At 47.9% G+C, this 24,202-nt stretch overlaps 1 protein-coding gene across 13 annotated transcripts in view; it reads left to right on the top strand.

The window, feature by feature from the left end:
- The first annotated feature begins 5,346 nt into the window (after positions 1-5,346).
- LOC141925753 (uncharacterized) overlaps positions 5,347-24,202 on the top strand; it is a 64,509-nt gene continuing 45,653 nt past the window's right edge. For 12 of the 13 annotated variants that reach the window (XM_074830251.1, XM_074830260.1, XM_074830258.1 and 9 more), the window contains exons 1-10: positions 5,347-5,351; positions 10,599-10,634; positions 11,246-11,272; positions 13,038-13,088; positions 16,840-16,875; positions 18,367-18,393; positions 19,493-19,519; positions 20,613-20,639; positions 20,748-20,774; positions 21,071-21,097. In XM_074830251.1, the coding sequence (XP_074686352.1) occupies positions 10,614-10,634; positions 11,246-11,272; positions 13,038-13,088; positions 16,840-16,875; positions 18,367-18,393; positions 19,493-19,519; positions 20,613-20,639; positions 20,748-20,774; positions 21,071-21,097 (270 nt within the window). In that variant the 5' untranslated portion in view covers positions 5,347-5,351; positions 10,599-10,613. Of the gene's footprint in view, positions 5,352-10,598; positions 10,635-11,245; positions 11,273-13,037; positions 13,089-16,839; positions 16,876-18,366; positions 18,394-19,492; positions 19,520-20,612; positions 20,640-20,747; positions 20,775-21,070; positions 21,098-23,155; positions 23,213-24,202 lie in introns of all 13 variants that reach the window. The other variant, XM_074830249.1, reaches the window with a different exon arrangement.

Below are 24,202 nucleotides of genomic sequence, written 5' to 3'. Positions count from 1 at the left end.
GGATGCTCAGAGTGCCTGAGCAGTGACTTTTATCCTCAACAGCTGCTGATATTAACTGCGGAGTCTCGGTGATGTCATGGGTTTGATTTCGGAGGCGAGCTTGAGTGACTGGCATAACCTGGTGCCTTAGCTTAGCGTTGGTCACATTTTTTGGCAGTGAATCCTGATCGCCTTTTCGCTGTCCAACATTTTTGCAATCCTTTGAAGAACCTCTTGCTGCTCTGCAAGGGTGTAGTGGAGAGGAGGATGTTTTGGGGACAGAGGGGCCTGGCCTTTGCAAAGGGCTCGTGCTCTCTGGAGGGAGTTATGCACTCAGTTTGTCTGCGATTTCTGACAATACCTGAAGCAAAATTTCTGGAGGGTGTGCTTTGGGTAATCACTGTTTTTTAAAATTTTTCTTATTATTTTGAAGATTTCTGTTGTCTTTAATTTCCCCTACAACTAATAATATTGAATTATGGCAATGCACGTGGCATTTGTGCCTTTTCATTGGCAGCTCTCTGAGTTAATGCTCCCTCCACCTCCCCTCGTATCATTTGTCCCCTGATGGAGGTAGGGAAGGTGTCTCTAAAAGACTGAATACACTGGATCTGTTGTGTGAAAACTACAGCACAGCCATCCTTAAAAAAGGCTAAACCCACCATCTGGGCTCCATGCACCCAACTGGGTTCTGCCTGCTCCAAAATGGGGTCATGCTGCGCTGAACACCCATGGACCCACGAACAAGGGGATCCCTGCCACCCTGGGTAAGGTCGTGCTCGGGCTGCTGACATTTTAATCAGCATTTCATAACTAATTGCCTGGCCACAGCTATCTTGTTTTCAATTAACATAGTCCTGAATGTCAGGAAGTAACTGTATCTCTCTAACTTGCTAAGGCTGCCTTCTGGGTCTGTGAAATGGCTGGATTTCTTCACAGGGATGGATTACATGTTTACATCTCCCCTTCTGCCGGAGTGTGTAGTGAGGATGACCCAAGGAAGCAACAATAACGTCTTTATGTTCCCTCTCTGTCCTCCTTGTCTTGTGTATGCTATAGAGCAGAAAAAAAATCCCTCGTATGTGAGCATTTGGAGAAGGCTGGAAGACACCCACATTGCGGACACTGGGCTGCCTGAATGCAAGAAGATTGAGGAAAAAAAAAATAAGCAACAGCATTTGAGAGCCTTTTAAGAACAGACACTTTTCCAGACGTCAGGAAATGCCCTTAAATGGATGGGATCTTTTCAATGATCCTATCAGTCCAGAGAGCATTGCTGCCTCTGAAGCTGGAGGATATCTCTGCTATCAGCAGGGGGTCTCACACCACACTGACCCACTCTAATACTGTCCAGCTTTTAAGATCTGATATTCTGGGACACGGGACTTTCCAGATTAGGATAAATATGACTCACTTACAAAACTAAGCATCCCCTCTTCTGAGCCCAAAGAGGCTACAGTGTGGAGGGTGGCTTTTTATCTCCTTGTGTGTATGAGGGAAAAGGGGTCACTGCAGTTCTGCTTTCGATAATCACTGGTTGAATGGGCCACAGAGAAGGACAAATGAGCAGAGGGCTCTGTGGCATGGCCCTGCTGTTCATCACAGGTGTGTCTCCTATTCTATATATGCAATAGGGTGGCCTCACCCTGTCTGCGGACCATGGCTGCTCGTTTGCTCACTTGGGCTACAGGAAAGGCAGAGCTTCTTTAAGGAAAGCTTCTATCTGCATAAAAGGCAGAGCAGCTGAGAAGGGACAGTACAGATGGTGCTAATTTCCAGAGGCCATATGTTTGAAAGGACCCTGCGTACCCCCACAAGAATTCTTTGTTTTCTCAATGTTCATTTTCAAAGGTGCTCTGGAGGTCTCCTCTTTGCAGGAGGCTGCTGCTTCCTCCCACTCGTCCACTCCTGACACGTTTGCTCCGTCCCCTCCTCCATCGCCCACTGCTTGACAAGCCCCGCAGCTGGATAAACAGCGATCGCAGTCGCTTACAGCCCTCCAGTGCCTTTCAGCAAGACACCGGCACAGAGAGATGCTTCCTGAGATGCTTGTCATGGGCAGACGGTCGTGCTGCAGCCCGCGTGCCAGCACCAGTATCGCTCTGGTCCCGGCAAGATCAGGTTCAAAACACACAGGATCTGGAGGTGCTAATTACAAATGTGGGCTCCCTGTTCTGTGTAAGGCTAAGGAATTTGGTGATCTGGGAGCTCTGGGTCTGTCTGCTGTCTGGGCTTAGCTATGAAATGAGCTTATAAATGTTCACAGTAGCTTTGATCCCTGCTCTGTTGAGTTGTTGTCCCTTCTCTGCTGGCTGATTATGGGAAGGGGGACTAGCTCATGTCCTAAGCAGCACTTGTCCCAAAAGAGCCTGCTGTAAAGATGGGAGAGGAGGAACCCCCATGGGTGTGATTTGCACTTGTGGCTGTCAAGGTTGTTGGCTCTTGGTTGTTTGTGGAGCTCTTTGGAGTTCACCACCATCAAGACTTGGTCCACCTGGGGGCAATCAGGCCTCCTTCTACACCGCTGCCCCCATCTGTTTTGGACTGCAGGAGCTGGGGAGCTTGGGGGACAACACGCAGTGGTGTTGTGGTGACTTTGTTGCAGTTCACATTAGTTTCATAAAGGGTCCCGTGCAGCCTGGTCAACTTGTAGGTTTGCTCCCTTGGCTTACAGGGTCGCCAGCATCCCTGACCAGGGCAGGGCAGCTCTGGAAGACCCCTGGCCAGGGGCAAGCCTGGTGCACTGCATGCAGCGCAGCCGGTGCTGCCCAGGAGGGGCTGGCTTGGTCCGGCCACCAGTGGTTAGAGTGGTTGAGAGCAGAGGCATGAAGATCCCCTCCCTCCTTTGCCCGCTCTTTCCTCTAATGTGCGTTAAATTACTTCTTGTTATATTAAAGACTGAGCCTCTTTAGAAGCTCTGCTCAGCCTTCTCATTAATCACCGTGACAGAACATGACAAATCCACTTTGCTGAAGCATTATTTCACTTTGTAAAATCCCCGGTGCTTTGCAACAGCTTATCCAGCAGCACCTCCTTCCTCCCTGCTGTCCTAGGGACATCTTCCCTCCTCCTCCTCCAGTCCATGCAAGATAATGGGTTTTTTAGAAGTAACTGTATCTGAGGGCTTTGCTTTATCCTGGGTCACACGGACAGTCCTGGCATTTGAAGCCCAGTCCCTGGATGGTCTCTACCGATTGACTTATTGCAGCCAAGACTGTGTCCCTGCAGCTCACTGATGTGTGTTTACACAAGACTGTGCAGCCCCCCCTTTACATAACCATTAATTTTATAGAGGGCATATAACAAAGATGGGCCTCCAATATGTCTCCTGCCTTTGATCTGTGTGGGGTGCGTGGCCTGATGGGCCCAGAGCTGCCGGCATTGCTGATTTACTCTGCTCTGCGGACATAGCTTATGGAGCAAAAAAAAGCTTATGTTTTCTCTCAGCGGTATTACAATACCATTACAGGCTGTGCTGATGTCTGGTCGCGTTCGGTCTGGAAGGGCAGGAATGGCTAAGGGTTTGCTTGCTTTTAAATTTTTCTTTCAACATTAGCTAAACAGTTTGGTTCATGCAATCCATGAGTGCCCCAAACCCGCACAGACGGGTAGGCGGGTTATTAAGGGTCTACAGAGTTGCTAATGGAAATAAAGTCCGTGTATTGGCAAGCTATAAGCATTGACCTTGTGACAGGGTGCTCACTCTGAAACAAAATCTCTCCAAAACAGTTCTCTCACAGAACTTTATTGTCATCCAAGCCAGACTCAGCAAACTCCCTTTTTTTTTTTTTCCTCCCAGTTTGGCATGAATTAGGATTCCTGGATCTCAGTATGACCTTGCCCTCGAAAATCAACTCTCTGATCAGAAACCCTTTTGTTGTTTAGACTTGGCATACCAAGTAGGATAGTGACCTCAGCACCAACACCAGTGATGGGCAATTGACAGACCAACCAAATCCAGGTCCCCCCTGAGCTCCTGTCCTAAATTTGGATGGAGTTGTTTTGAGTTGTTGAGCCTCTTGGCGGTGAATGTTGACCTTAGCTCTCTCTGTTGGTCATCATGAAGGTGCTAAACTTTATCATTTTTTTTATTTTAACCAAAAGGTACCCTTTAGAGGTAACATCTTTCGATCAACCATGATGAAAGCTGAGCAAAAGTCTAAGAGTGGCATTTGACAGTGTAATTTTAGGTCACCAAAGCTTGATAGCCAAACTTTGCCAAAGTCCCCAGTATGAAAGAGTCACACTAAGTGAGAGGTTTCTAGTGTGGGAAGTGTTTGTTCATCCAAAGTCTCCAGTTTCTTCTATGGACTTTCAGCCAGGGGCATTTTCAGGATGACGACGTATTCTGCAGGTGCTCACCGTGACATCCGCCTCCCGTGCAAAGAAGTGGTTGCTGCCTGTTATCTGTCAGCTCGCCTGTTATACTGCTTAGTTTTACTTCTTGGCGCTTTACGTAAAGAGAAAAAAAAAAAGAAAACAGAGTGTCTATAAAGTATGGAAAATGTAGAAACCCCTGACAGTTGTATGGTGTGTCTTGCTTCTCCCACAGAGAGGAAACCACAAAATAGTGAGTCCAGGGGTTTCTTTCCACACACACAATATCTGTCAGGATTTTGAGGAATTTTCTGGGAACTGATGAAAGAAATGTGTTCTTTAAGGCCTGATATATACTGTACAACTGTTCTGTACAAGGGATATGCAGTGCTCCACACTGACAGGTTCCAAAAAGCTTCCAAAATAAAAGAAACCCAAAGGATTTGAGGGAATTTCTTCCAAGAGGGCAGATTGGCTCCTATGGGAACAGAGCCAGAAGCAAAGGGGAAAATGTGCTTGTACTAAAGGGAAAAGGTACCTGATGTGTTTAATAGCTGTAGTTTCCTTGTTAACCTTTTCATGCCTCTACAAGATCACTGATGCTAGTGGAAAATGCATAGGCATTTTAGCAGCAAAGGGCTATTGCCTCCCCAGATTCAATTTTCTCAACCCCAAGGTGTGGGCAGGATGCAAGAGGGAGTCACACAAGTAATGAGTTGCCCATGCTCAGTGATGTCGTGCTCATGGAGGGGACCCCTGTGTGCCAAAGGACCAAAAATGAGTGTAACAGTGTCAAGAGCCCGACTTACATGGCCTTCCCAACACAGGGCTTTCAGAGGCTGCCCTGCACTCATGATGACTGTAAGCAGTGCTGCTAATTGTGGGGATACCTTAATTAATGAGCAGTGAGTTGGTGAAAATGCATCAGCAAATGGGAGCAGCATCAGGATCAACCCTAAAAGATGGTACGATGTGTTTATCTAGCCTTTCTTTCTGGGATTTATTGCATTTAAAAAAAAAAATGTTTATTTTTCTTCTCTCTTTCAGGTCCACCTGTAAGTACCAAACCTCTATGGTATTAGAAGCTGTTGACACAGTTTGCAGGGCATGAACTAGCAGTCTCCTGTCTGTGGTGTCTGATGTGGTAGCCACCTTTGCAGTCCTGGCACCCTGGGATCTCCCAAACAGCAAGTACTGCGGGTGCTCAGGACCCGTATTGGGGTGGGATTACTTTTGGTTATATCGCAGTTTCCAAGGGTGAGACGGAGGGAGCGTGGGGATGGGGACATGGCAAATGCGAGGGCTGCAGATATCTGCGTGTTACCAGTCGGCCCCACGTACCCTGGAGGAATTGACTGTATGCGCTTCACATGCGTTGGATGCCAGACTTGTTTGCGAAAAAGGGAAAGATAGATCGTAAACACATGGCGGGAGCTGAGCTGTAGGGACTTGTTCCCTGCTACTCACCCGGGCTTGCTGAACTGTTGGGTCTTCAAGTATAGCTGCACAACTATCAATTTCAGAGGAAAAATTGTGTTGACAGCTTCCTTTTCAAATGTTAGCTAATGCAAAACCTCAGCACAGACGATTTAGGCTTCAGAAAAATAGCTAGGTTATTGCAGAAGTTTTCTTACAGCTATTAAGAGACCCACAGTGAACCAGAAGCAGCAATGCAAGGAATGAGGCCGTGTATCGACATCTCTCAGGATTATAAAGAAACGCTATATTGTCTCTAGCACGGTCCTTCCAGAGGAAATGGTTTATATTCGTGTACAATAGAGTAACTATACTGGGTTTCTGTAAAGGAACATGAGAAGTTAAACATACGGTAGTCATCTTTTGTCTGTTCACACAAAAATGTCTTAAACAGTTTGCAGATGACGTTCTGAGGAGAAGTAGTTGCTGCACAACCTATTTTCCCCTTTCATCAAGTTGAAATGCTATAGACTGAACTCCCACAGATATATGAGCACAGCCCAGTTTAATGACAACAATCTTCCAAAAAGTTGCACCTTCCAGGCCAAAAGGTCTGAAAGCGTTTTACAGCTGGAAGCCCTGATCCACGCAAACTTTCAGTGATAGCTTTTCCCAGGGGCTTTCAGGACTGGCCGCTGAAGTGAATGTATTTCGGCGTTAGCTTTAGGTTATTGGGAGGAAAGCACTGCTCTGGAGGGGGCTGCAAGCAGAGTCCATCCAGGGCTGTCCCTGCCACTCCACCCTGAGCAAGAATATGTCAACACTAAAGGGATGGGGTGGGCACAAAATTGGTAGTGGTGTTGGTATTTCCATTACTGCCCTGAAATATTAGAGAGAAAACACAGACGTCTCCTGGAGAGCAGTCTGTGCCTTTGCAGGGTGAGGAAGACACACGCTCCAGGCTTTCTCTGCAGCAGTAAGGGTTAGAAACTTAAAACCGTAATGAAAGATTGAAGCCTGGCAGAAACACATGGGACCACCAGAGAAGTGCTGACAATATACGCTACCGTATCCCGGCTTATTGCGACCCCTGAACCTGTCTCTGCACGTAGACTTTCAGGACATTGAGGAATGCTACAGCCAATGGAAATAACAAGAGGAAGTCGGGCAGACCGAGCATCGTTAGCCAAAGTGGAATTTGTCTTGGGCTAACAGCACCCTCATCTCATTCTGGACCTCTGGGGTTTCTGATTGGCTGGTGAGTGAGACTGGCTCAGGCACCGTGAGCAAAAGTTCACCACTGAAGAGTCAAGCAGGATCCTCTATGTCACCATAGGAAATATTCCCCCCTCCCCCCCCATATTTCTTGTGATTAAAACCGCATGGAAACTCAACTTTATGAGCCACAGATCTGGGCTTCTGCCTGGCTGGTTGTCATACACATCATTCTAGATAGAGACCCCAAAGCACTGACAACCCCACATCTCTCTCCCACATTTTTTTCCCAGCTTGCAAAACACAATGTGCCGGGCAGCAGGGTTTAGCCCCCAGTGCCGATGTTGGCTTGAGTGTGGGGATGGGCAGAAATACTCATTAGAAACGCACCAAGCCCTGTTTGTAGTCTAGGGCAACAAGGAGAAAAGCCAGGGAAATGGATGTGGAACACTCCAGCAGCAAAAGGAACCTTCATGCTCTCCTCTTGCCCAGTAGATATTCCCACCATTATTCGTGAACTCAGTCAAGGCTTTGGTGAAGGCAAGGGCAACCCGCAGTCATGTAAGAAATTTGGTGAGATTGGGACTAAACGGGGCAAAGAAAGGAAGGAAATGATGAAATCGTGCAATAGTCCTTGAGGTTCCCGGACTCTTTTGCCGTCTGGACCACATCCGAATGAAAAGATCCTCTCACGGACGTTTTCTCTCCCATTTCTGAACATGCAACATTTCTGTGGCAACTGCAGCAATTCCATACATGAAAAAATAATATTTAGCAGATGGAAACTAAAGAAGAAAGTCAGAGCCCTGTAATTACCTCGTTCTCCATGGATTTGCAGATACCTTCACAGCCCGTGTGGAGAGCTGTGGGTAGAGCCATGCCAAAAGGAGAGTAAACTTCACAAACAGATTAGGAAACCGAAGCAATCAGAGCTGATGGTCAAGGAGCTGTGGAGAGTTTCTTAACCATTCTGTTTCCTAAACCCTTACATGTGATTTCGTCTCTTTATCAAGCCCTCCCTTCAGAGTTTGAAGCTAACTTTGGCCATTTCTATGTATTTTGTTTCAGGGCCTTACAGGAAGACCAGGGCTCCCGGTAAATACTTCATTCTTCTTTTCATTCCCTCATGCCCTCTGTCTGGCAGTACTTTCATCAGTAGGCCTCCAGGGTTTGTAAACTGGGAGAAGATAGTGATCTCGCATAGCAAACCTGATGTGGAACAGCATATTACAAACAGGACAATGGCTCATAACAGAGTAGGGACCACGGGAGCTTTGTAGGACCAAATTTAAGGATAACAGAACCCCTATGAACCCTCCTGCATGTGGGAAACACACTACTTTTGAAGATACCTTTGTCACTTGAGGGTCTGGTTGAAGAGGTGCAGCATGCAGTATTCTTGCTGATGGGCCTTGCTTAGTTAAGCAGGATTTAAAAGGCCTCAGTCACTCTGGGACAAATGCAAAAGTCAATAATACCAGTAGCTGCAACTGAGATAGATAGTCATGAATGAGGAAGGAGTGTGGTTTCAGGGTTACAGCTGCGTGCTTTCCTGGCGATGGCTCCCTGCTCCCCAGGCTGCTGCTCACCTGGAGACTACAACAGCCGTAGCAGGCAGTTTCCTAATGAACAAAATGCAAACTGTGGTGCTGGCTCTCCTCCCGACTCAGGACAGAGGCTGCTTGTTGCCTTCCATGCTACTCTAGCACCGAGGTGGGAGCTGCAGGCGGTTTTGCATGACCTTGTAACCAACCTACATGGTATCATCCACCCGTGAGTGCTCTTTCCTGGCTGCCTGTCACAGACAACCTTTCCTTATAAACATCTGGCATTTATTTGCTGTCGTACTGGGAGCTCCCCCTTCGCTATTATTGCTTGGAGGTCTGTAATACTGCGCAGTCACATACCAGACACGGTGCCGTCATGTACCGCTCCAACACCAGGTACTTGCTGGAGACCTGACACAGCTCAGCCCCGACCTCAGGCTCTTCCTGCTTGGGCACCAGCCACAACAGAGCCAGGAGAAACAAAATCAGCTTTTACCTCAAACCATGAGGGAGATCAGCCTGAGCTCAGCTCTGGAGGAAAACAGCATTTAGGGGACTAAAAGCACAGGAAAACTCAGCATTATGTTCTCCACCAGCCACAGAGTAATCCCAGGCAAGATGCTGACACCAGGAATTTTGCTCACTGCCGGCACACAGAGATAGGCAAATATTAGCAGGACTGAGAACCCGCCTAAAACCCTAGAAGAAAGCAGTTTTGCGTAATATATCATCTACAAAAATTTTAAATCAAGCAGCTGTTTAGTGTTTCATCCATCTGCAAGGGACGCTTTTGCAAAGCATATATTGCTTTTCAATTTATCAAAACATGGGCTGCATGGAAAGGAATGTCCCCAATACTGAACGGTTCCCCAGCTCTGTAGAGGGAAGCAGCTAAACTTTCACCAGGTAGCGGTTTGATCCCAGGCAATAATGTCTGAGTTTGGGATGCATGGCCAAAGGAGCCTCTGCGTACACCCGGCAAACAAATAGAGTTAAGTGCATTCCACTTCCAGAGATTTCAGACTACGTTCACACACGTTGGGACTGAACGTGGTGGAAGGCACAAAGAGGTGGCACCAATGGGACTGATGTCTCCATCTGCAGAAACCAGAACACCGGGTTCACGGCCAAGGACACACTGTTTTACATAAGGAAACCCCAAACATTGCTGAAAATAGAACTGAGAGATTATTATCATGTCATTTTTGCAAAATATAGAGGAAAAGTTACGTGACTGCTGAAGATATAACCAGCCAGATCCTTTGCCAACCAGCTGCTGTCTTCCAAATCTGCACAGCCTTCAGTTTTGGTGACCAGGAATGCAGAGGAAATTGATTTCTTTTTTTAATTTTTAATTGCATAGTTAAATTTAACTTTAAGAGGCAGAAAACTGTCTTGTAGGTAAGTGGCTGAACAAAATTGCCACCGGTCTTGTGTTCATGTGTTTACGAGGCTCTGTTCAGTGTTGTCTGGCCCAAAGTCATTCCCCAAACCACTGTTACGATCGTTCACACCCTGCCAATGCACTGCAAAGTATCTCAAAGGGGTAGAGGACACTGAACACAGCTGCTCATATGTCTTCTTCCAGACGTGCTTTTTCCTGTGTCAGCTTGTTTTCCCACATTTTTCTTTTGCTTCTGGACAGGACCGTATTTTCAAGTTTAAGAGAATCCTGTTTTAAAGTGATAACTCTATAAATAAATAGCTAACACACAGATGACTTTGGTAAAGAAAGAGAAAAATGTGACGGTTGGCTACTGCAGGAAGTCAGTTCCCAGGACCCGGATTTTATGAAGTGTTAGAAATTGGGATTATACTTTGTTAGGCTGAAAATTCTTGCCCTTCTTTTGCTGCCTAAATCATCATATGTAATTTCTGTTGCGAGATGTGCTGGTTTGTTGGATGCACAAGTGAACTGGTGTCTTATACATGTTATTAAATACAGGTTCGGGAAAACGCAAACACACTTTCCTTTCTCTCTAACTTGATCTCTCCCTCTCTCAAAATCCCTGGAGACTTGCACTGCAGCACGAAGCCACGTCTGTGGCATAGCTCATTTGTGCTGTTTTATAACCTTACCTTTGGCCAGTTTCCAATTGCCTCTGATTTTGTCTTAATTGCCAGGGAGACAAAGGTGCGATGGGGATCCCTGGGCGGCCGGTAAGTCGAAACCTCTTGCATGTGCCTTGTCCTCTCCATCCTCTCCCAACCCCTAAGATTTTGGGGGGGCTTTCAGGGTGATCCTTGGCAGGTGTCAGTGTCAGCAAAGCTACCCTCCCTGAGCCCCACACCTGAGGGCCTCTCCTTGTTGCAGGAGGGTGGCCAGCCCTGAAAACTGTGTACGTGTTTCCATCCCCTCTGCTGTATTGCTCAGGCCTTCCTCTGGTTCAGCATCCCCCGTAGCTGGGTGCCTCCTGCTGCCACCTCATGTGCCAGCTGGGCTTGCTAACCATGGGCTTGCTAACATGCACGCCTGCCTGCCACGGGCAGCTGCCCTGTCCAAATAACTCTGCCCTGAACAAAGCGGGCCATCCCCTGCCTGGCTGAGCTGCTTTTTGGAGCTGCTCTTTGCTCGGGCATCCCAGGGTGAGGATGGGGAAGAGGGCTGGGGCAGGAGCTGAGGCCACCCTACTCATCCCAGCCCCATAGCAAGGGTTTTGGGGTGGGGGAGTGTGCCCTTGCCGCTGACGCCTGTGTTGTTTGTGTCTTTCTCTCTCTCTCTCTCCCCCGCACCCTCTTGCATGTGGCTGCGACGGGTGCCACTGACCCAGGGACTAAAAGGGCAACCCGGAGAGAAGGTGAGTCAGCTCCTCCCAGCCCATAGCATCCCCAACTGTCCTCATCTAGGGCCAGCCCAAGCCCCCTGGTCACAGTCATGGCTGCTGCAGCCAACTTTGGGCTTTCATCCCCCCGGGCTGCCCCCTCTGTCCCAGCAGTGTGAGTTTATCTCCCACGTTCCTTCCAGGCCACTCAGCCTCCAAAGATGTTGCATTTCTTATTTATGACAATTTACTAACAGCGTAAGAGCCACACAGCTCTTTCTGAGGCTGGGCACACACAGCTCCCCCCGAGGCTTCCTGGGTTTTAACCACTGAGTTTCTTCTCCGCTGGCAGCTCTGCTTGCCCTAATCAAACTGCAGCTCCCCTCCACCTCCCAGGTTAGCCCGATCCCTGGTACAAGCCGTAGTGATGAAGAAAACGGCATGGCACGCTCCTATTTCTGACATGGAGGGACCTCTTCTTCCTAAGGAAAACTGATGGTGTGGTTCAAGTCTATGGGACACCATCTCACAAACTGTTTGCCATGCAGTGCATTGATGCTTTGTACCTGCAAAGAAGTGGTAGTTTGCAAAGCATCCTCCTGCTGGCCCCCATGTTTGGAAGTGTTTGACATTTCAGCGTTAGTGTATTTTCCCCAGAGCTGTGAGTACCTTCCACCTGTGAGAACAGTGAAATGGAGGTGTTTGGGGTGTGTGAATAGCTGAGTAACAACATGTAGAAACTAGGAAAGGGATGAATATTCACCTGATAGGGGGATCATCCATGCACTGCCATACCATGCCCATTTGCTCCTCTTCACAGGAGACAGAGAGAAAAACACAGCAAGGAAGGGCAAGGTAGTACAGAGATTCTCCTTCCTTGCTTTCAAGCTACTGCTTGCTCATTGAAGCCAACCAACATTACCTAACAGACCAAGATTTCACCGCCTGAAGCCATCCTGCTTTTTCTCTGCGTGTCCTTGCATTTCTCCCTGGCCAAAGCTTTCAACACAAAGGGACAGCAGATAGATACAAACAAACAAGGGAAAACTCTTAATTGCCCATGCTTCCCCAAAGCCTGCGTGAGAGTCCTAGGTCCTTGGCAGGCCTCAGCTTTGTTTTGCAGAGAGCTCTGCTTGCTCACGGGCTGCTTGGTTTATGGGACACTCCATCCCAAAGCTCCCCAGCCCTGGGTGCTTCTGGAGCTGCCTCTCAGGAATATGCCATGTTTTCCAAAGACAGGGACATGTCCTGCCCATCGCACGTCGTGGGTGGCTAGGATCTGGAGAGGCAGCTGTTTTCTTTTCCAGAAAGGACTTTACTGTTTTCATCCACATCCCAACTGAGTTTGAGAAGCACAAAAGCAAGGCATTTCTGGAGGCAGCCAGTGAGCTGCCCACAGCTCCCATTTCCCTGCAGCCCAGCACATCCCTCCTTCTTTTCTTTTTTCTGCAGGACACAGTCCTTCTGGACTCTCAGGAAGGAAACAGAAAAGTTTTCAGGCCATCTTTCACGCTTGTAATGGGGCAGATCCTCTGTTTTGCCAGAAAGTGTTTTATGTGTTTGTAGTTTTCCTTGCTGGGCAGCTTCCATTTTCTGTCACGTCTGAGTAGCTCCAAACAACATCTTTTCTCCCAAAGTGTGGGGCAAGAGCTGGGAGTGACCAGAATGGCAGCTGCCCCATAAGCCCTGAAGGTCTCACACCTTGAACACCCTCATTTAACCCTGGTCTTGATGGGAATATAATTGTCCTTGTATTTTTCTCTCCTCCTCACCCCTTTTCCTCTCCCTTCTCTCTCTGCAGGGTGCTCCAGGAGAAGCAGGCATGTCTATCATTGGGCCTCGTGGTCCACCCGTAAGTGGCCTTTCTCTCTATTTTTGACTGATGCAGGATGTGGGCAAGTTACAGGGAAAGACTTAGGAGGGGCAGTTAAGACACATCATCAGGTGGAGAGAGCAAAAACCCTCTATAATGTGGTTCCCATGCTGAGCCAGCCTTGGTTTTATACTGCTATTATATACTATATATAATGAAATTACAGTTCATACTCCAGAACAAATGAGCAAGCCTTCCCTGACAAAGAAACCATATTCATGTATTTAAAAGGAAGAAGCATATTTCCTTCTTGCAACAGGGCTGCTACCACTTTGGGAGAAAATACGCCCCTTGCCTGGCTGATCTCAGCCTTTGGTTTCATTAGCAGAGGGCAAACCCCCTGATTTTGCAGAAGAGTGGGATCAGAGTTAAGCTGGTGACTAGGGAACTCACAAAAATGGGTAGTTCAGAGTTGTTCAGATGTCTTTGTTAAGTACCCATAATCTTGGAAACTCTTCGACAGCACAGTTACCGCTATCTGGAAAGTGTAGGCAGGATTCTCCACACTCTTCCAGCAAAAGTGTCCCTGCAAGGTGCAACAAGTCAGCCAGACAAAGATTTTTGCAAGGATAGGGTCATAAAAAAAGACCGACATGAAGGGTTGGAGCATTTATGTGCCCTAAATGCTGGATGTTTCTTGCACTCTGGTTCAGGCATCAAACCTCTGCTTTTGTGTGGATGCAGCCAGTCCTCTCCATCCCTGCACAGCCTCCACTGGAGATTTCCATGAAAAACAACCCAGAGATTCAGTTCTCTCCCTCCCAGTGGGCGCTTCCGATTTTGATTAACCTGTGAAGAGCACCGTCCTTGACCTGCAGAGAGGATGGGCCGCCGGCAACTTTTGTTTCACAGCAAAGGTCAAGTGAGAGAGACCTAGGCAGTGTGAACACTTGGCTACATCTGGCTTTCCAATTAACTTTCCAAAAGCCTCCTGATAAGTGTTTCTAATAAGAAACACCTTTGCCGGTTCCCAGGCACGCTGGAGTTTGAGAAGTGACAGAACCAAAGGCCAGGGCACAGATGGGTCTCCCTGAGTGTTTTGTACCCAGTAGACGGTCCATGGCCACGTGGCCAGGCGAGGAGGAAGGGCTGGCAGATGTCTCCATGCCCAGCTCTGAGTGAGACCACCCTATTCCACAAACAGCAGATTTTGGAGGGTGAATGCCCTGTTGCTTTTGCTGTTTCTCACGAGCTGTAACTCTCAGCATTCTGGATAGTGTGATTAAAGTAATTGGAGAGAAAAACTGGCAGTCACTGTCACTGTAGGTCCTGCAGAGGCAGGCACCACTGTTTTCTCGAAGGACACATGCCTGGTCTGCAGGACAATTTTTAATGTCTGCTTTGATTCTGCTGTTTTGCCTCATTGCTTTTGCTGCTGTTTGAGAAAGTGCGGAACATGTTACACCTCCAAAGCAGCAGAAAATTTAGATGGCAAATCATATTTAAAATGGGCTTTTGCCTACACCAGTCAAAGCCCTGAGGTGCCAGGACTGGCACAACTCCACAATTCCACCCCCAAAGTCTACTGTGAAGATGATCCAGTTTCCCGGGGAGCTGGTGATAGGTCAAAAGGATGGCTGAGCACTGAAGACAAACACGGAAACCCTGGCCAAGGGGCCACTCGGAAAGACGTGGGATGACAAATAGTTTCCAGATTTTTGTTTCGAGGTTAAAGTTTTCGCTCGAGCTCAGAGCTGCTTAACTTCTGGCCAGAGAGGGACAGTGCACCGATAGTGGCAGAAACAGACGGTCTCCATGATTTGGCAGCTGCCGGGATTACATACGTCATATGATCAACATTTTAAAAAGAAGACAAGGAAAAACAGCCACCCAACAAAAACAGTCTCTTGGAATAGCTTGCTGCTGAACTGTTGTTTTGGCCTGATACCGTGCAAATCACTCTGCTGTCCTCCAAGGAGAAAGAGGCAGCAGTCTGTAGTCTACAGAGGAAGCCAAATTGCACCATTTCCAGGTTTTCTCCCTAATTCTTTTTTTAGCACTTCTTGTCTGGGGAGGTGTCCAACAGGGAACCAAAATTAATGAATTGTGGCTAGGCTCTTCTTGATTCTTGCCTTTTCAGAAACCAGCGGTGGACAGATCCTTTAATTTATAGCCTATCTTCCCTCCTGGTCACTAGCCAACAGGACCAGGTGGTTTTATATGTATCTTGCAAAGCAAAGCTGACCAAGTTCAACTTTGCAGAACTGAAAAAACAGTGCAAATGCGATGAGGTCCTGCTAGCATTGTGTATAAAAACATAACTGTTCAGTGCAACATGAGGCATTTTGTGGTAGGGGCATCCCTCAGACTCTGGAAAGAGGTTATTTGGCCCCATCCTCTGAAGCGGTAAACCTCCATTGAGTCTCTCTGCAGATAGAGGGAGGCTGGAGGGGACGTAATCTGAGGTGAAGGTTTTCCTTGCCAGTGTGACTCTGAGCTCTCTCCCAAGGGATTATCGTTGCTTCACTGTGGCAAACCTCAGCCTTGCAGCCCAGCAGGCCTGTCCCCTCCTTCCCCTTCCCTTCCCTCAGCTCCACACAGGATCGCTCTGGTTAAGGCAGAGGTGCATTTCTTTCCAGAAGCAAACCCTTGTTTAAACCAAGCTCTTTCCTAGCAAAACCTTGTGGGACTCAAACAGTCTGGTCATGATATCGCAAATTGCCTAAGAAAGCATTTTCTTCCCCAAAATGAAGCACAAAAGACCTGGGCTTTTTGGCATTGCAGCACAGCTTTCAGCAAAGGCAAGATGCCGTAGCGGTCACTCGATGAGCGTGGTACAGGATTTAGCTCATCCTGCTGTTTCCATCTACATGGGTATGCTTCCAGATCTGCTGAAGTCTGGTCCATACTGCTTCCTGACTTGGCTCACACATTCTTTGGGAAATTGAGATAAAAAATCCTTAAGTAAAGTGATATCTTTACTGGATACCCGCAAATCTAGGGTAACTGTGACCTGGGATGTCACAGGTCCCAGAAACTGAAGAACTATGAAAAATTGTCATGATTTTTTTTTTTTTTTCAGTGTTTTTAAGTGGGTGATGAAGAAGCTGACAAACGCATCCCAAGCCAGTGTTTGCTGTACCTGATCCCAAACTGGTAGCCAACACTGGCTAGCCAGAAAGAGGCAGGGGAAAGGACTTGGTGCTCATGTTCCTCTCATCACACTAACTCTCCTTTTTCTCTTAGCTCTCAGAGGGAAAAAACAGAAAAGAAAAAAAAAATCATCTCTTCTCCAGAATTGTTTGTGAGGAAAATGAATGTGCTGGGACATGAGATTAGGGGAGGAGGAGAAGAGGGATGGCTGTATTTAGACACCAGTGACCTGCAAGGTTTGTCTTGCACAGAGCAGCACCCTGCATTAAACACCTCCAGTTTATGGCTGCAAGAATTGCCATAAAATGAGCTCAGCCTCTGGAATATGCTCCAAAAGCCTAGTGTATGGGCTAGGGACACCCATTTAATTAATGTAGAAACTTCAAGGAAACTGCTTGCAATCCAAACTGGACCTGCTCCAGCATTTTCTTGGCCCTGTACAAATTGGAGTGGGGATGAGAGATTTCCCCTCCTTCCCAAGATGCTTTCCCCTTGGAGGGGAGTTAGGTCTTGGATAACTCTTCAGAGAGTTCCAGGATAAATAGGCAGAGGCTGGAGGAAAGTCTCCGTAGAGAGGACTTAGGGTCCATCAAAATCCAGTTTCTCTAAACTGCTGTCTCCGTTTCATTCTTCCCAGGGACAGCCTGGAACAAGAGGTTTTCCTGGATTCCCGGTAAGTGTAACTGCTAATTTATGAGGTACGGATGTGCGATGTTACCAGGAAGCCTCATTAGTGCTTGCTGTATCTCATCATTTCTGTCTGAAACCCAGGACCTGATCTGATATCACTGGAAAAAGTAGTTTTTTCTTAATTATTCGTTCTTCTTCTTTTTTTTTTTTTTTTTTTTTTAATTTTAAATGATACTTAGGGAAAATAAAAACCAACAACCCACACAGCTCCGAAAGGAAATTAATTTAAAAAAAACCCCAAGTGTTAAAATAACAGAGTTGAAGCCAGATCTGTTCGGTAAAAGAAAACCATCCTAAGAAATACCCCCAAAAAAAGAAAATAACCCCGAGGTAGGTGAAATTCCAACCTTAATTGAGCCTTTAGGTGATATTGCAATAGCAGCAAGCGCCTGTGATCCAAACAGGGCCCTGCGTGATGCAGGTCACCTGGGGACTGTGCTAGGCTGAAGACCCTGGTTATGCCAAAGGGAAACGACAAAAAACATGAGGGGGGATTCTTCTCCAGCACTGTCACAGATGGGCAAGAGAATGGAAAACAAGCCCAGGAGAGGACAAAGCAAATTTCATTTCAGTCCTACAGTTGCTGGCAACACTCTCTGAAGCATTGAGGCTGCTGGAGAACTGAAAGAGTTGCTATTTATTCTTATGAATTTATCCTGGACAACTAGGAAGCAAGCCTAAGGCAAACACAAACACCCCCTGCGTCCCTGCTCCCGCCAGGCATCTCAGCTGCTGCTGCAGGACACGCGATGTGCCAGAGCAGGTCTGTGGGGGAGACTCTCACGCCTGGAAAATGGGAGGAATTGGCAGCCTCCGAGCTGTCTGACCGGGCTCTGTGGCTCTGCCCTTTGTGAAAAGGGAGGCTGTGCGCTGCCCCTGGGCTGAGGAGAAGCAGATCTCTCCAGGCCTTTGTGGTCTTTGGCTTTTGGAGGAGCAGAAAACAAATCAGCCCAGCTCATGAGAAAGTGCCGGGTGGGACAGCGCTCTGCAGAGCCTGTTTCTCATCAAATAATACCTTCAACATGCTGCCAAGCTTGCATGTCACCTCTTCCCTGGGACACTTTTATTATTCTATCATTTGCAAAAATTCCTCTTCCCCCAAAGGTGGGTGCCTTTTTAAATCAAAGTCTCGAGAAAACCGCTGATTTTCAACTACAGAACGGTGCAAAATTTGAAATGCTGAGGTTTTTTTGCAAATTGCCCATTAATCCTTCCTTCCTTCCCTTCTTGTGTCCAGCGCTGCTGCTGAAATGGGCTGACAGTGAGCAGGTCCCTGCAGAAGCAATGAGGAAGCTGGGCTGGTACCTAGTGGGCCAGGGCCCTGCCAGGACTCCACGGGAGGACAGAGGGAGTCACCTCACCTCTGCGTCCTTTCCCCAGTCTGTGCAATCTTGTGATACATAGTGCTTGCTGGGTCAGATGGACAGACACCCCAGTGAAAGCATTTCTCATCATTTCTCCTTTTTTATTTCAGGGCCCTATTGGCTTGGACGGCAAACCGGTAAGCAAACAGCTTCTCTCAAGGCTTTCTGTCCTGGCCCCTGCTAGGTCTCACTGTCCTGCCAGCCTGCGTGTTATAGAGTGTGTTTTGAAGAGGATTATTTTGCAATGTCATGCACATGCATGGATTAAAAGAAAATTAGAAGGTTGGCAGGCAGGAGGATACCACAGATGCCTTGGGGGAGATGCAGGAGTCAGGAGTTTAGGGAAGGCAGAGTGTGGCTGCTTCCTTTCTAGGCAAATCTATAAAATAGCACTTCACAAGTGCAACAGCCTGGCTGCTGCAGGGAAAGTCTTAGCAGGCACTCCCACCCTGAATCAGACAGACAGAGCAGGTCCCCTAGGCACCAGCCCTCTGCCTTAGACAGCTGACAGCTTCATCTGAAGTTGACCCTACAGCTTCTTTCTCTTTGCTACCGTGCTGCAAAGAGTTGCAGTTAAAGAGGAAAGGACCCTAAAGATCTCCATGCTGTCCTTAGAGCTTCATTATGATCAGCTGTGTAGTAGAAAGAGAGAGACCTAAGTTCTTCTCATCCTTCAGAGAGCTAGACACAAATATAGCTACTTCCCTACGAACCCAACTGACATGAAACCCATAACTCCAGGCAGACACTGAGCCAAGTTCCCCACCACACTTCCTCTAGCCGTGCTGTAATGGAGAAGGAGCTGGTAGCACATACCTCTGGCACCTGATTTCCTACAGCAGGACCGTTTTTTTGCCATGAGGAACATCGCCCTCAAGAGAAAGCCAGCAGCGTCTCTCTCGTACTGCTCTGGGGACAGACACGTGAGCCCCAGCACTGCATTCAGCTGAAGCTGCTCTGCCAGCCTGAGGGGTGCTTAACCATGTCCCAGCCATGCCCCACAGAGCCTTTGCACCCCCTACTCATCCTCCAGAGCTTTGTTCTCAGTATTTTGGGTATCAGGGAGCGGTGTCCTGTTAAGGTGTGTGAGCAAAGCTCCACATGCACGGTGTGCATCTCCCTTGACAAGGTGTAGTAACTGCAGGTGCCTCCTGAAGCAGGGAGTAAATGGGTTAAGTCAACATCATCTAGAGGCTGCAGTGCCCAAAGCTGATGAATGTCTTCTTTCTTTTGCAGGGTCATCCTGGACAGAAGGGGGAGATGGTAAAAAAAATATATGTTTGTCTGCGGGTGACGCGTTGGTTTGAAATGACGTTGCCTCTCATCTGGAAATGAGCTTGTAGGCAGGGTAGCGATCTTAGTTCAGCTAATGCACTAGCTGCGTTCCTAATTCTGTAACTTCATAATAGCAGTGCTGGGATGCACGTCTGTAATTTTTACATTACGGCTATCAAATTCATCGTGTCACAACAGCAACTCTCTAGTTACGCATGGGATATGTTTTCCTTGCAGTTAGCAATTATGTTCTTTATATATAGGCTGGGAGCTTACATTTTTCATGGTTGGCCTCATAGCAGAAGTAAAAGTTGACGGAAAGATTTCTGAAAACCCATCTGGCAGCTTTCAATTTATCTAACAACAACAACAACAAAAGCGTATTTTTTGTATTAAATGTTTCTCCTCGCCTCTTGAAGGTCTGTTTCATATGTGCATCATACTTAAATGCTTTTGGTTGAAAATGATAAACTTAGGCTGCACTTGATGGAAGCACAAATGCGGTCTTGTTCCTCTCGACATCTCTGATGATGAAATCCCCCAGACATGAATATACCAAGCTAGCAGCTCTGTAGTCACCTTCACTCACTGAAACGCTGAATGTTTTCTCCTGCTAACTCCGTTTTTTGAGTCTGAGTGTCAGTATAACCCTCTGGCAAGCACATGTTGAAGATCCCCCCTCCCTGCTCCTCGGCAGAGGGGTGAGCTGACATCCCCCTGTTGCACAATCCTAGCTCAGGCAGTTGCAGCTCAGGCTTCAGTCCTGGCTGCTTCTGGTTCGATCCCAGTGCCTCGACCGAGGAGACGCGCTGTCAACTGAGGTCCTGGGAACAATAAGGGTGTGTTTTCCTGATGATTTTTCCTCTCTCCTTTTAATAATTCCCCCCCGCGGTGCAGCCAGAACATGTGTGCATTTTCACTCCTCCAGAGTAACAAAGGGAACCCAGATCTCTCTTGGGAATTTTCTCCACAATTGTTTTTAAAAGCTGAGTTTCCACCTACTGCATAAGCTGAGAGTTTTTGTCTTCTTGTCACTGTAAATGGGAATCCATCTCGCATTCACGACTGTGTTTCTTTAAAGGGTGCTGCAGGTCCCAGGGGACAACCCGTAAGTATCCCATCTCTTGCAATCGCACCTCTTCCTAATCCCTTTCCCCCTTGCATGCACTGAACTCCTTCATTTACTGAGGGCTTTTATATCACTTTTCTTTTGTAGGGACCCCCAGGACAAAAAGGAGAAAAGGTAATTTTAATGAGAGACGTGTTGAAAATTAAATGTAAAATGTGAGCAGGGAAGGGACTCGGTGGACTTGGTGCTGCTCGGTCTGACTTTGAGTGGCTGAGAAATACAGCAAGAACAGAGGGCTCTGGGGATAGGGGACAGGAGGGACGGTGCTTGTCGTGTGCAGATTGGCATAGCTGCACTGAATTCAATATAGTCACAATGATTTACACCTTCTGGATCTGACCCCGTGTGTCTATTTTGATCCTCTCTGTTTGTAGTTTAAACTCTTTCTTTTTAATCCCTTTCTTTCACAGGGTCAGTGTGCAGAGTACCCGCACAGGGTAAGTCATTAGTGTTATTATCGTCTGTCCCGTTCCTTCCTGCATGTTAATCCTCCTTCGTTTGAATGGCTTTTTGTTGGAAATATAGATCATTTCATTAACAAGATGCGTCATTGGGGCCCTGAGGGCAGCACTTGGCTGATTGATGTGTTTCACAGAAAAGCAGCAGATAACGTTTTCCAGGAGGGATGTTGGTTCTCCGGTCTGTTCCTGCCCACCAGGGTTGACCCTCAGATAAATGCTGTCACTTGTTTCCTGGAGACCCTCCCATGCTCCTTGCCGGGGTGGGGAAGGCCCGTGTCCTCACCCCAAAACCCTAGGGTTTCTGGAGGAGCAGAGGTCATCCTCTCACACCTTGTGCTGCTGCACCAGGTCCGACCTGCTTCCACAGCCTCCGCTGCAGTTGTGTGACCAGGAGTTTGTGAGATTTGTGGGGAAACTATCATCATTCCTCCCTGTTTCTTCTCCCTCATGCCAGTCTCAACAAGGGGAATTGTTGTGCTCCCTACCTGAAAGTAACCCTAATCACCCCTGGCCACAGTGCTCTGGCTGGTCCCTGGTGAGCTGGTCCCCATGCTGGTCCCTCAGCCTGGTGGGCTTTCTGCCTGCAAAGAAGGAGCAGAGAGGGAGGGTTGATGCCAGCAACCGTTTAATGAAAGCCAGGATGTTGCCCCACTTGCCTCTTCATCCTGGCCTGGCTGGCATGTACCACAGCCAAGAGCGGAGAGAGTACATCATGGGGTTTGAGGGGATTACAGTGGTAAAATTTAACCACCTCTAAAAACAAATGGAGTGCTGAAAATCCACTGGAAATGCATTGGACCGACATCATATGAAGTGGCTGGAATTTGTAATCTGGGTGTACAGGGAGACAGGCTTAAGGGCTTTCTGTTTATTTTTGATGGGCCTCTGGACAATTAGCTGGGCTCTGGTCCCTGGCGCTGAGCGAGCAGGGCCCTGGATGCTCTGAGCAGCAGAGGCAGGGGAGAGAGCTCGGCTGGCAGCAAGGGAGAAGGGGTCCGTAGGTATGTGTCAGTCCCGGTACAATAATAGCTGGTCAGCTGTGTTTATTTAGGCTAGCCGGCTCACTAGATTGTTATGTTAAAAAGAAACTAACAACAATGTTCACCCCAGTGGTGTCCTGGGTTCCTGTTACAGGCCCTTGGCTCCGACTGTCCTCAGTGCTCAAGGTGAAAAGAAGCGGCAGGACCCACAGCAGCACTGGGAAACGGAGATGCAGATTGTGCATCGCTGGGAGTAGCCTGGGCTCAGACCTGGAGGCAAAGGCACACTGGTTTGGTGGGGTGGGATTGTAGGCACCCCGGGGTGACACGCTGGAAAGGGTGGGTACAAAGCCTCACATCCCAGCAAAGCCTAGTGACGTTTCCTTGGCTCTTGTGGAGGTGCTTGTGGTCTCATGAGGCAGCAAGCTCAACATTTTAAAAAGTTCATGAGTTGTGCCAAGGCAGAGGCATGCTCATGGGAAGGGTGACTGTCCTCAGATCAGCTTGAGGGTGGGCTGTCCTGAAGGATCTGGTCACAGGCTGCAATTTCAGGAAGCCAAAGGCACAAATCAACCAACAAAGGTGCAGTTCTCTCTCTTCCTCCCAAAAAAACCCTAGGATGAGCCTTGTAAAAATGCTACACATTTGACTGAATTGCAATTTGCTCTTGATTTACTGGTTGACAAGGTCCTTTGTCAGATATTCTAGGTGACAAAATGAAAAACAACGTCCTGAAAAAACAGAGATGCTGTTTCAGTTTTGTTTTGTCTTTGTTTTCTTAGGAAGGAAATGTAAGGTTAGGATGTATGCTTTGGCTCTTGTTGTAGTTTCCTATTTTTTTCTGTATGAATGGTCTGCACTGCTGAGAGGGACAAGCCCAGGCGAGGGGCTACCCATTGGGTGTGAGCTGGCCACTCGAGCTACTCCAAAATGCCGCCCTGGGGAAGGGTGCTCAGATCAGGGAAAGGGGGGACCAGCCATGCTCCGTCTGCTCTCAGAAATGTTGTGTGTCTAACTGACCCTATTTGTGTCGTGTGTCTTCACTGTCCCCTAGGAATACCTAAGTACCACCCTTGCAGCCCTGCGCTCTAACCAGATCCTTACACTGAAGGTTTGTGGGTAATGATCTGATGGGATTCAGTTCTGATGCAAAGGCACGAGGATGCAGATCCAATATTGCATGCTGCCTTCTGAAAAAAACTTGCCATGGGACACAGAGGGGGCAGGGCAGGAGCTGGGTGGAAGAGGCTTCAGGTTTCTTCTGTAAACTCTCTCTCCCTTGTCTTGTCTCGTCTCTGTTTTCAGGAGTGCTTTTCTGCATTTTCTTCCTTATCCTTCCCAGCATCCTCATTCTGCTTCCCTGTAAGCTGCGTAGTATTTCAGACACACTTCAGCACTTGAGGACCCAAGCAAAGCCAGCTCAGCTGGGTCTGGGTCACTCGTACAGACATGCTAGGCACACCTAGCATGGGGGTGTGGGATTTACAGCAACATCCCCCTTGAGGAGATCAGCCCAGTCCCAAACGCTCTCCTGAGCTATGGGGCTGGCCTCCTGCACTGTCTTTTAGAAAGAGGAGGATTTCCTTCAGATAAAACCAGCCTAGCTGATTTTCCAGCAGCACTGCTTTTGTTGAGATAGCTTGTGGCTCTCTGGATCTGTACATTCGAACACAACTGCCTGATCACAGGGTGGCGATGCTGCAATATTGGGTTGCTGCTTCCCTTTGGAACAGGACTGGATCCTTGCTTTCACTGCAAACACGAGGAACAATGTTTAAAGGGATTAAAGTGCGCTGCTTGGATGTGTATGGTTACTATGGCGGGAGACCTGTGGGCACACCTCTCAGATCTGAGCGCACAGCTCACATGGGGAAACATTGCACACAGGGGCACATTTTTGTGCCTGAGCACAGTAAGCCTCTTTCTCTTCTCCCTGTGTAAATCAAGAGCAGCTTCAACGGAAAACTGATAGGAACAGGAAAGTGGATCAGGCCAGAGGAGCATTCCTGGGCCTGGAGCCGGCATGGTGGGTGCCAGGGTGACAGCAGCAAGTGGAAACTGGATACAGCAGAAGGATGAACAAATGCTCCTGAGCTTTAGT

The sequence above is a fragment of the Strix aluco genome, chromosome 7 (assembly GCF_031877795.1).
Source record: "Strix aluco isolate bStrAlu1 chromosome 7, bStrAlu1.hap1, whole genome shotgun sequence".
NCBI lineage: Eukaryota > Metazoa > Chordata > Aves > Strigiformes > Strigidae > Strix > Strix aluco.
The sequence above is the reverse complement of the archived record's forward strand: the minus strand, read 5'-3'. Positions and strand labels throughout refer to the sequence as shown.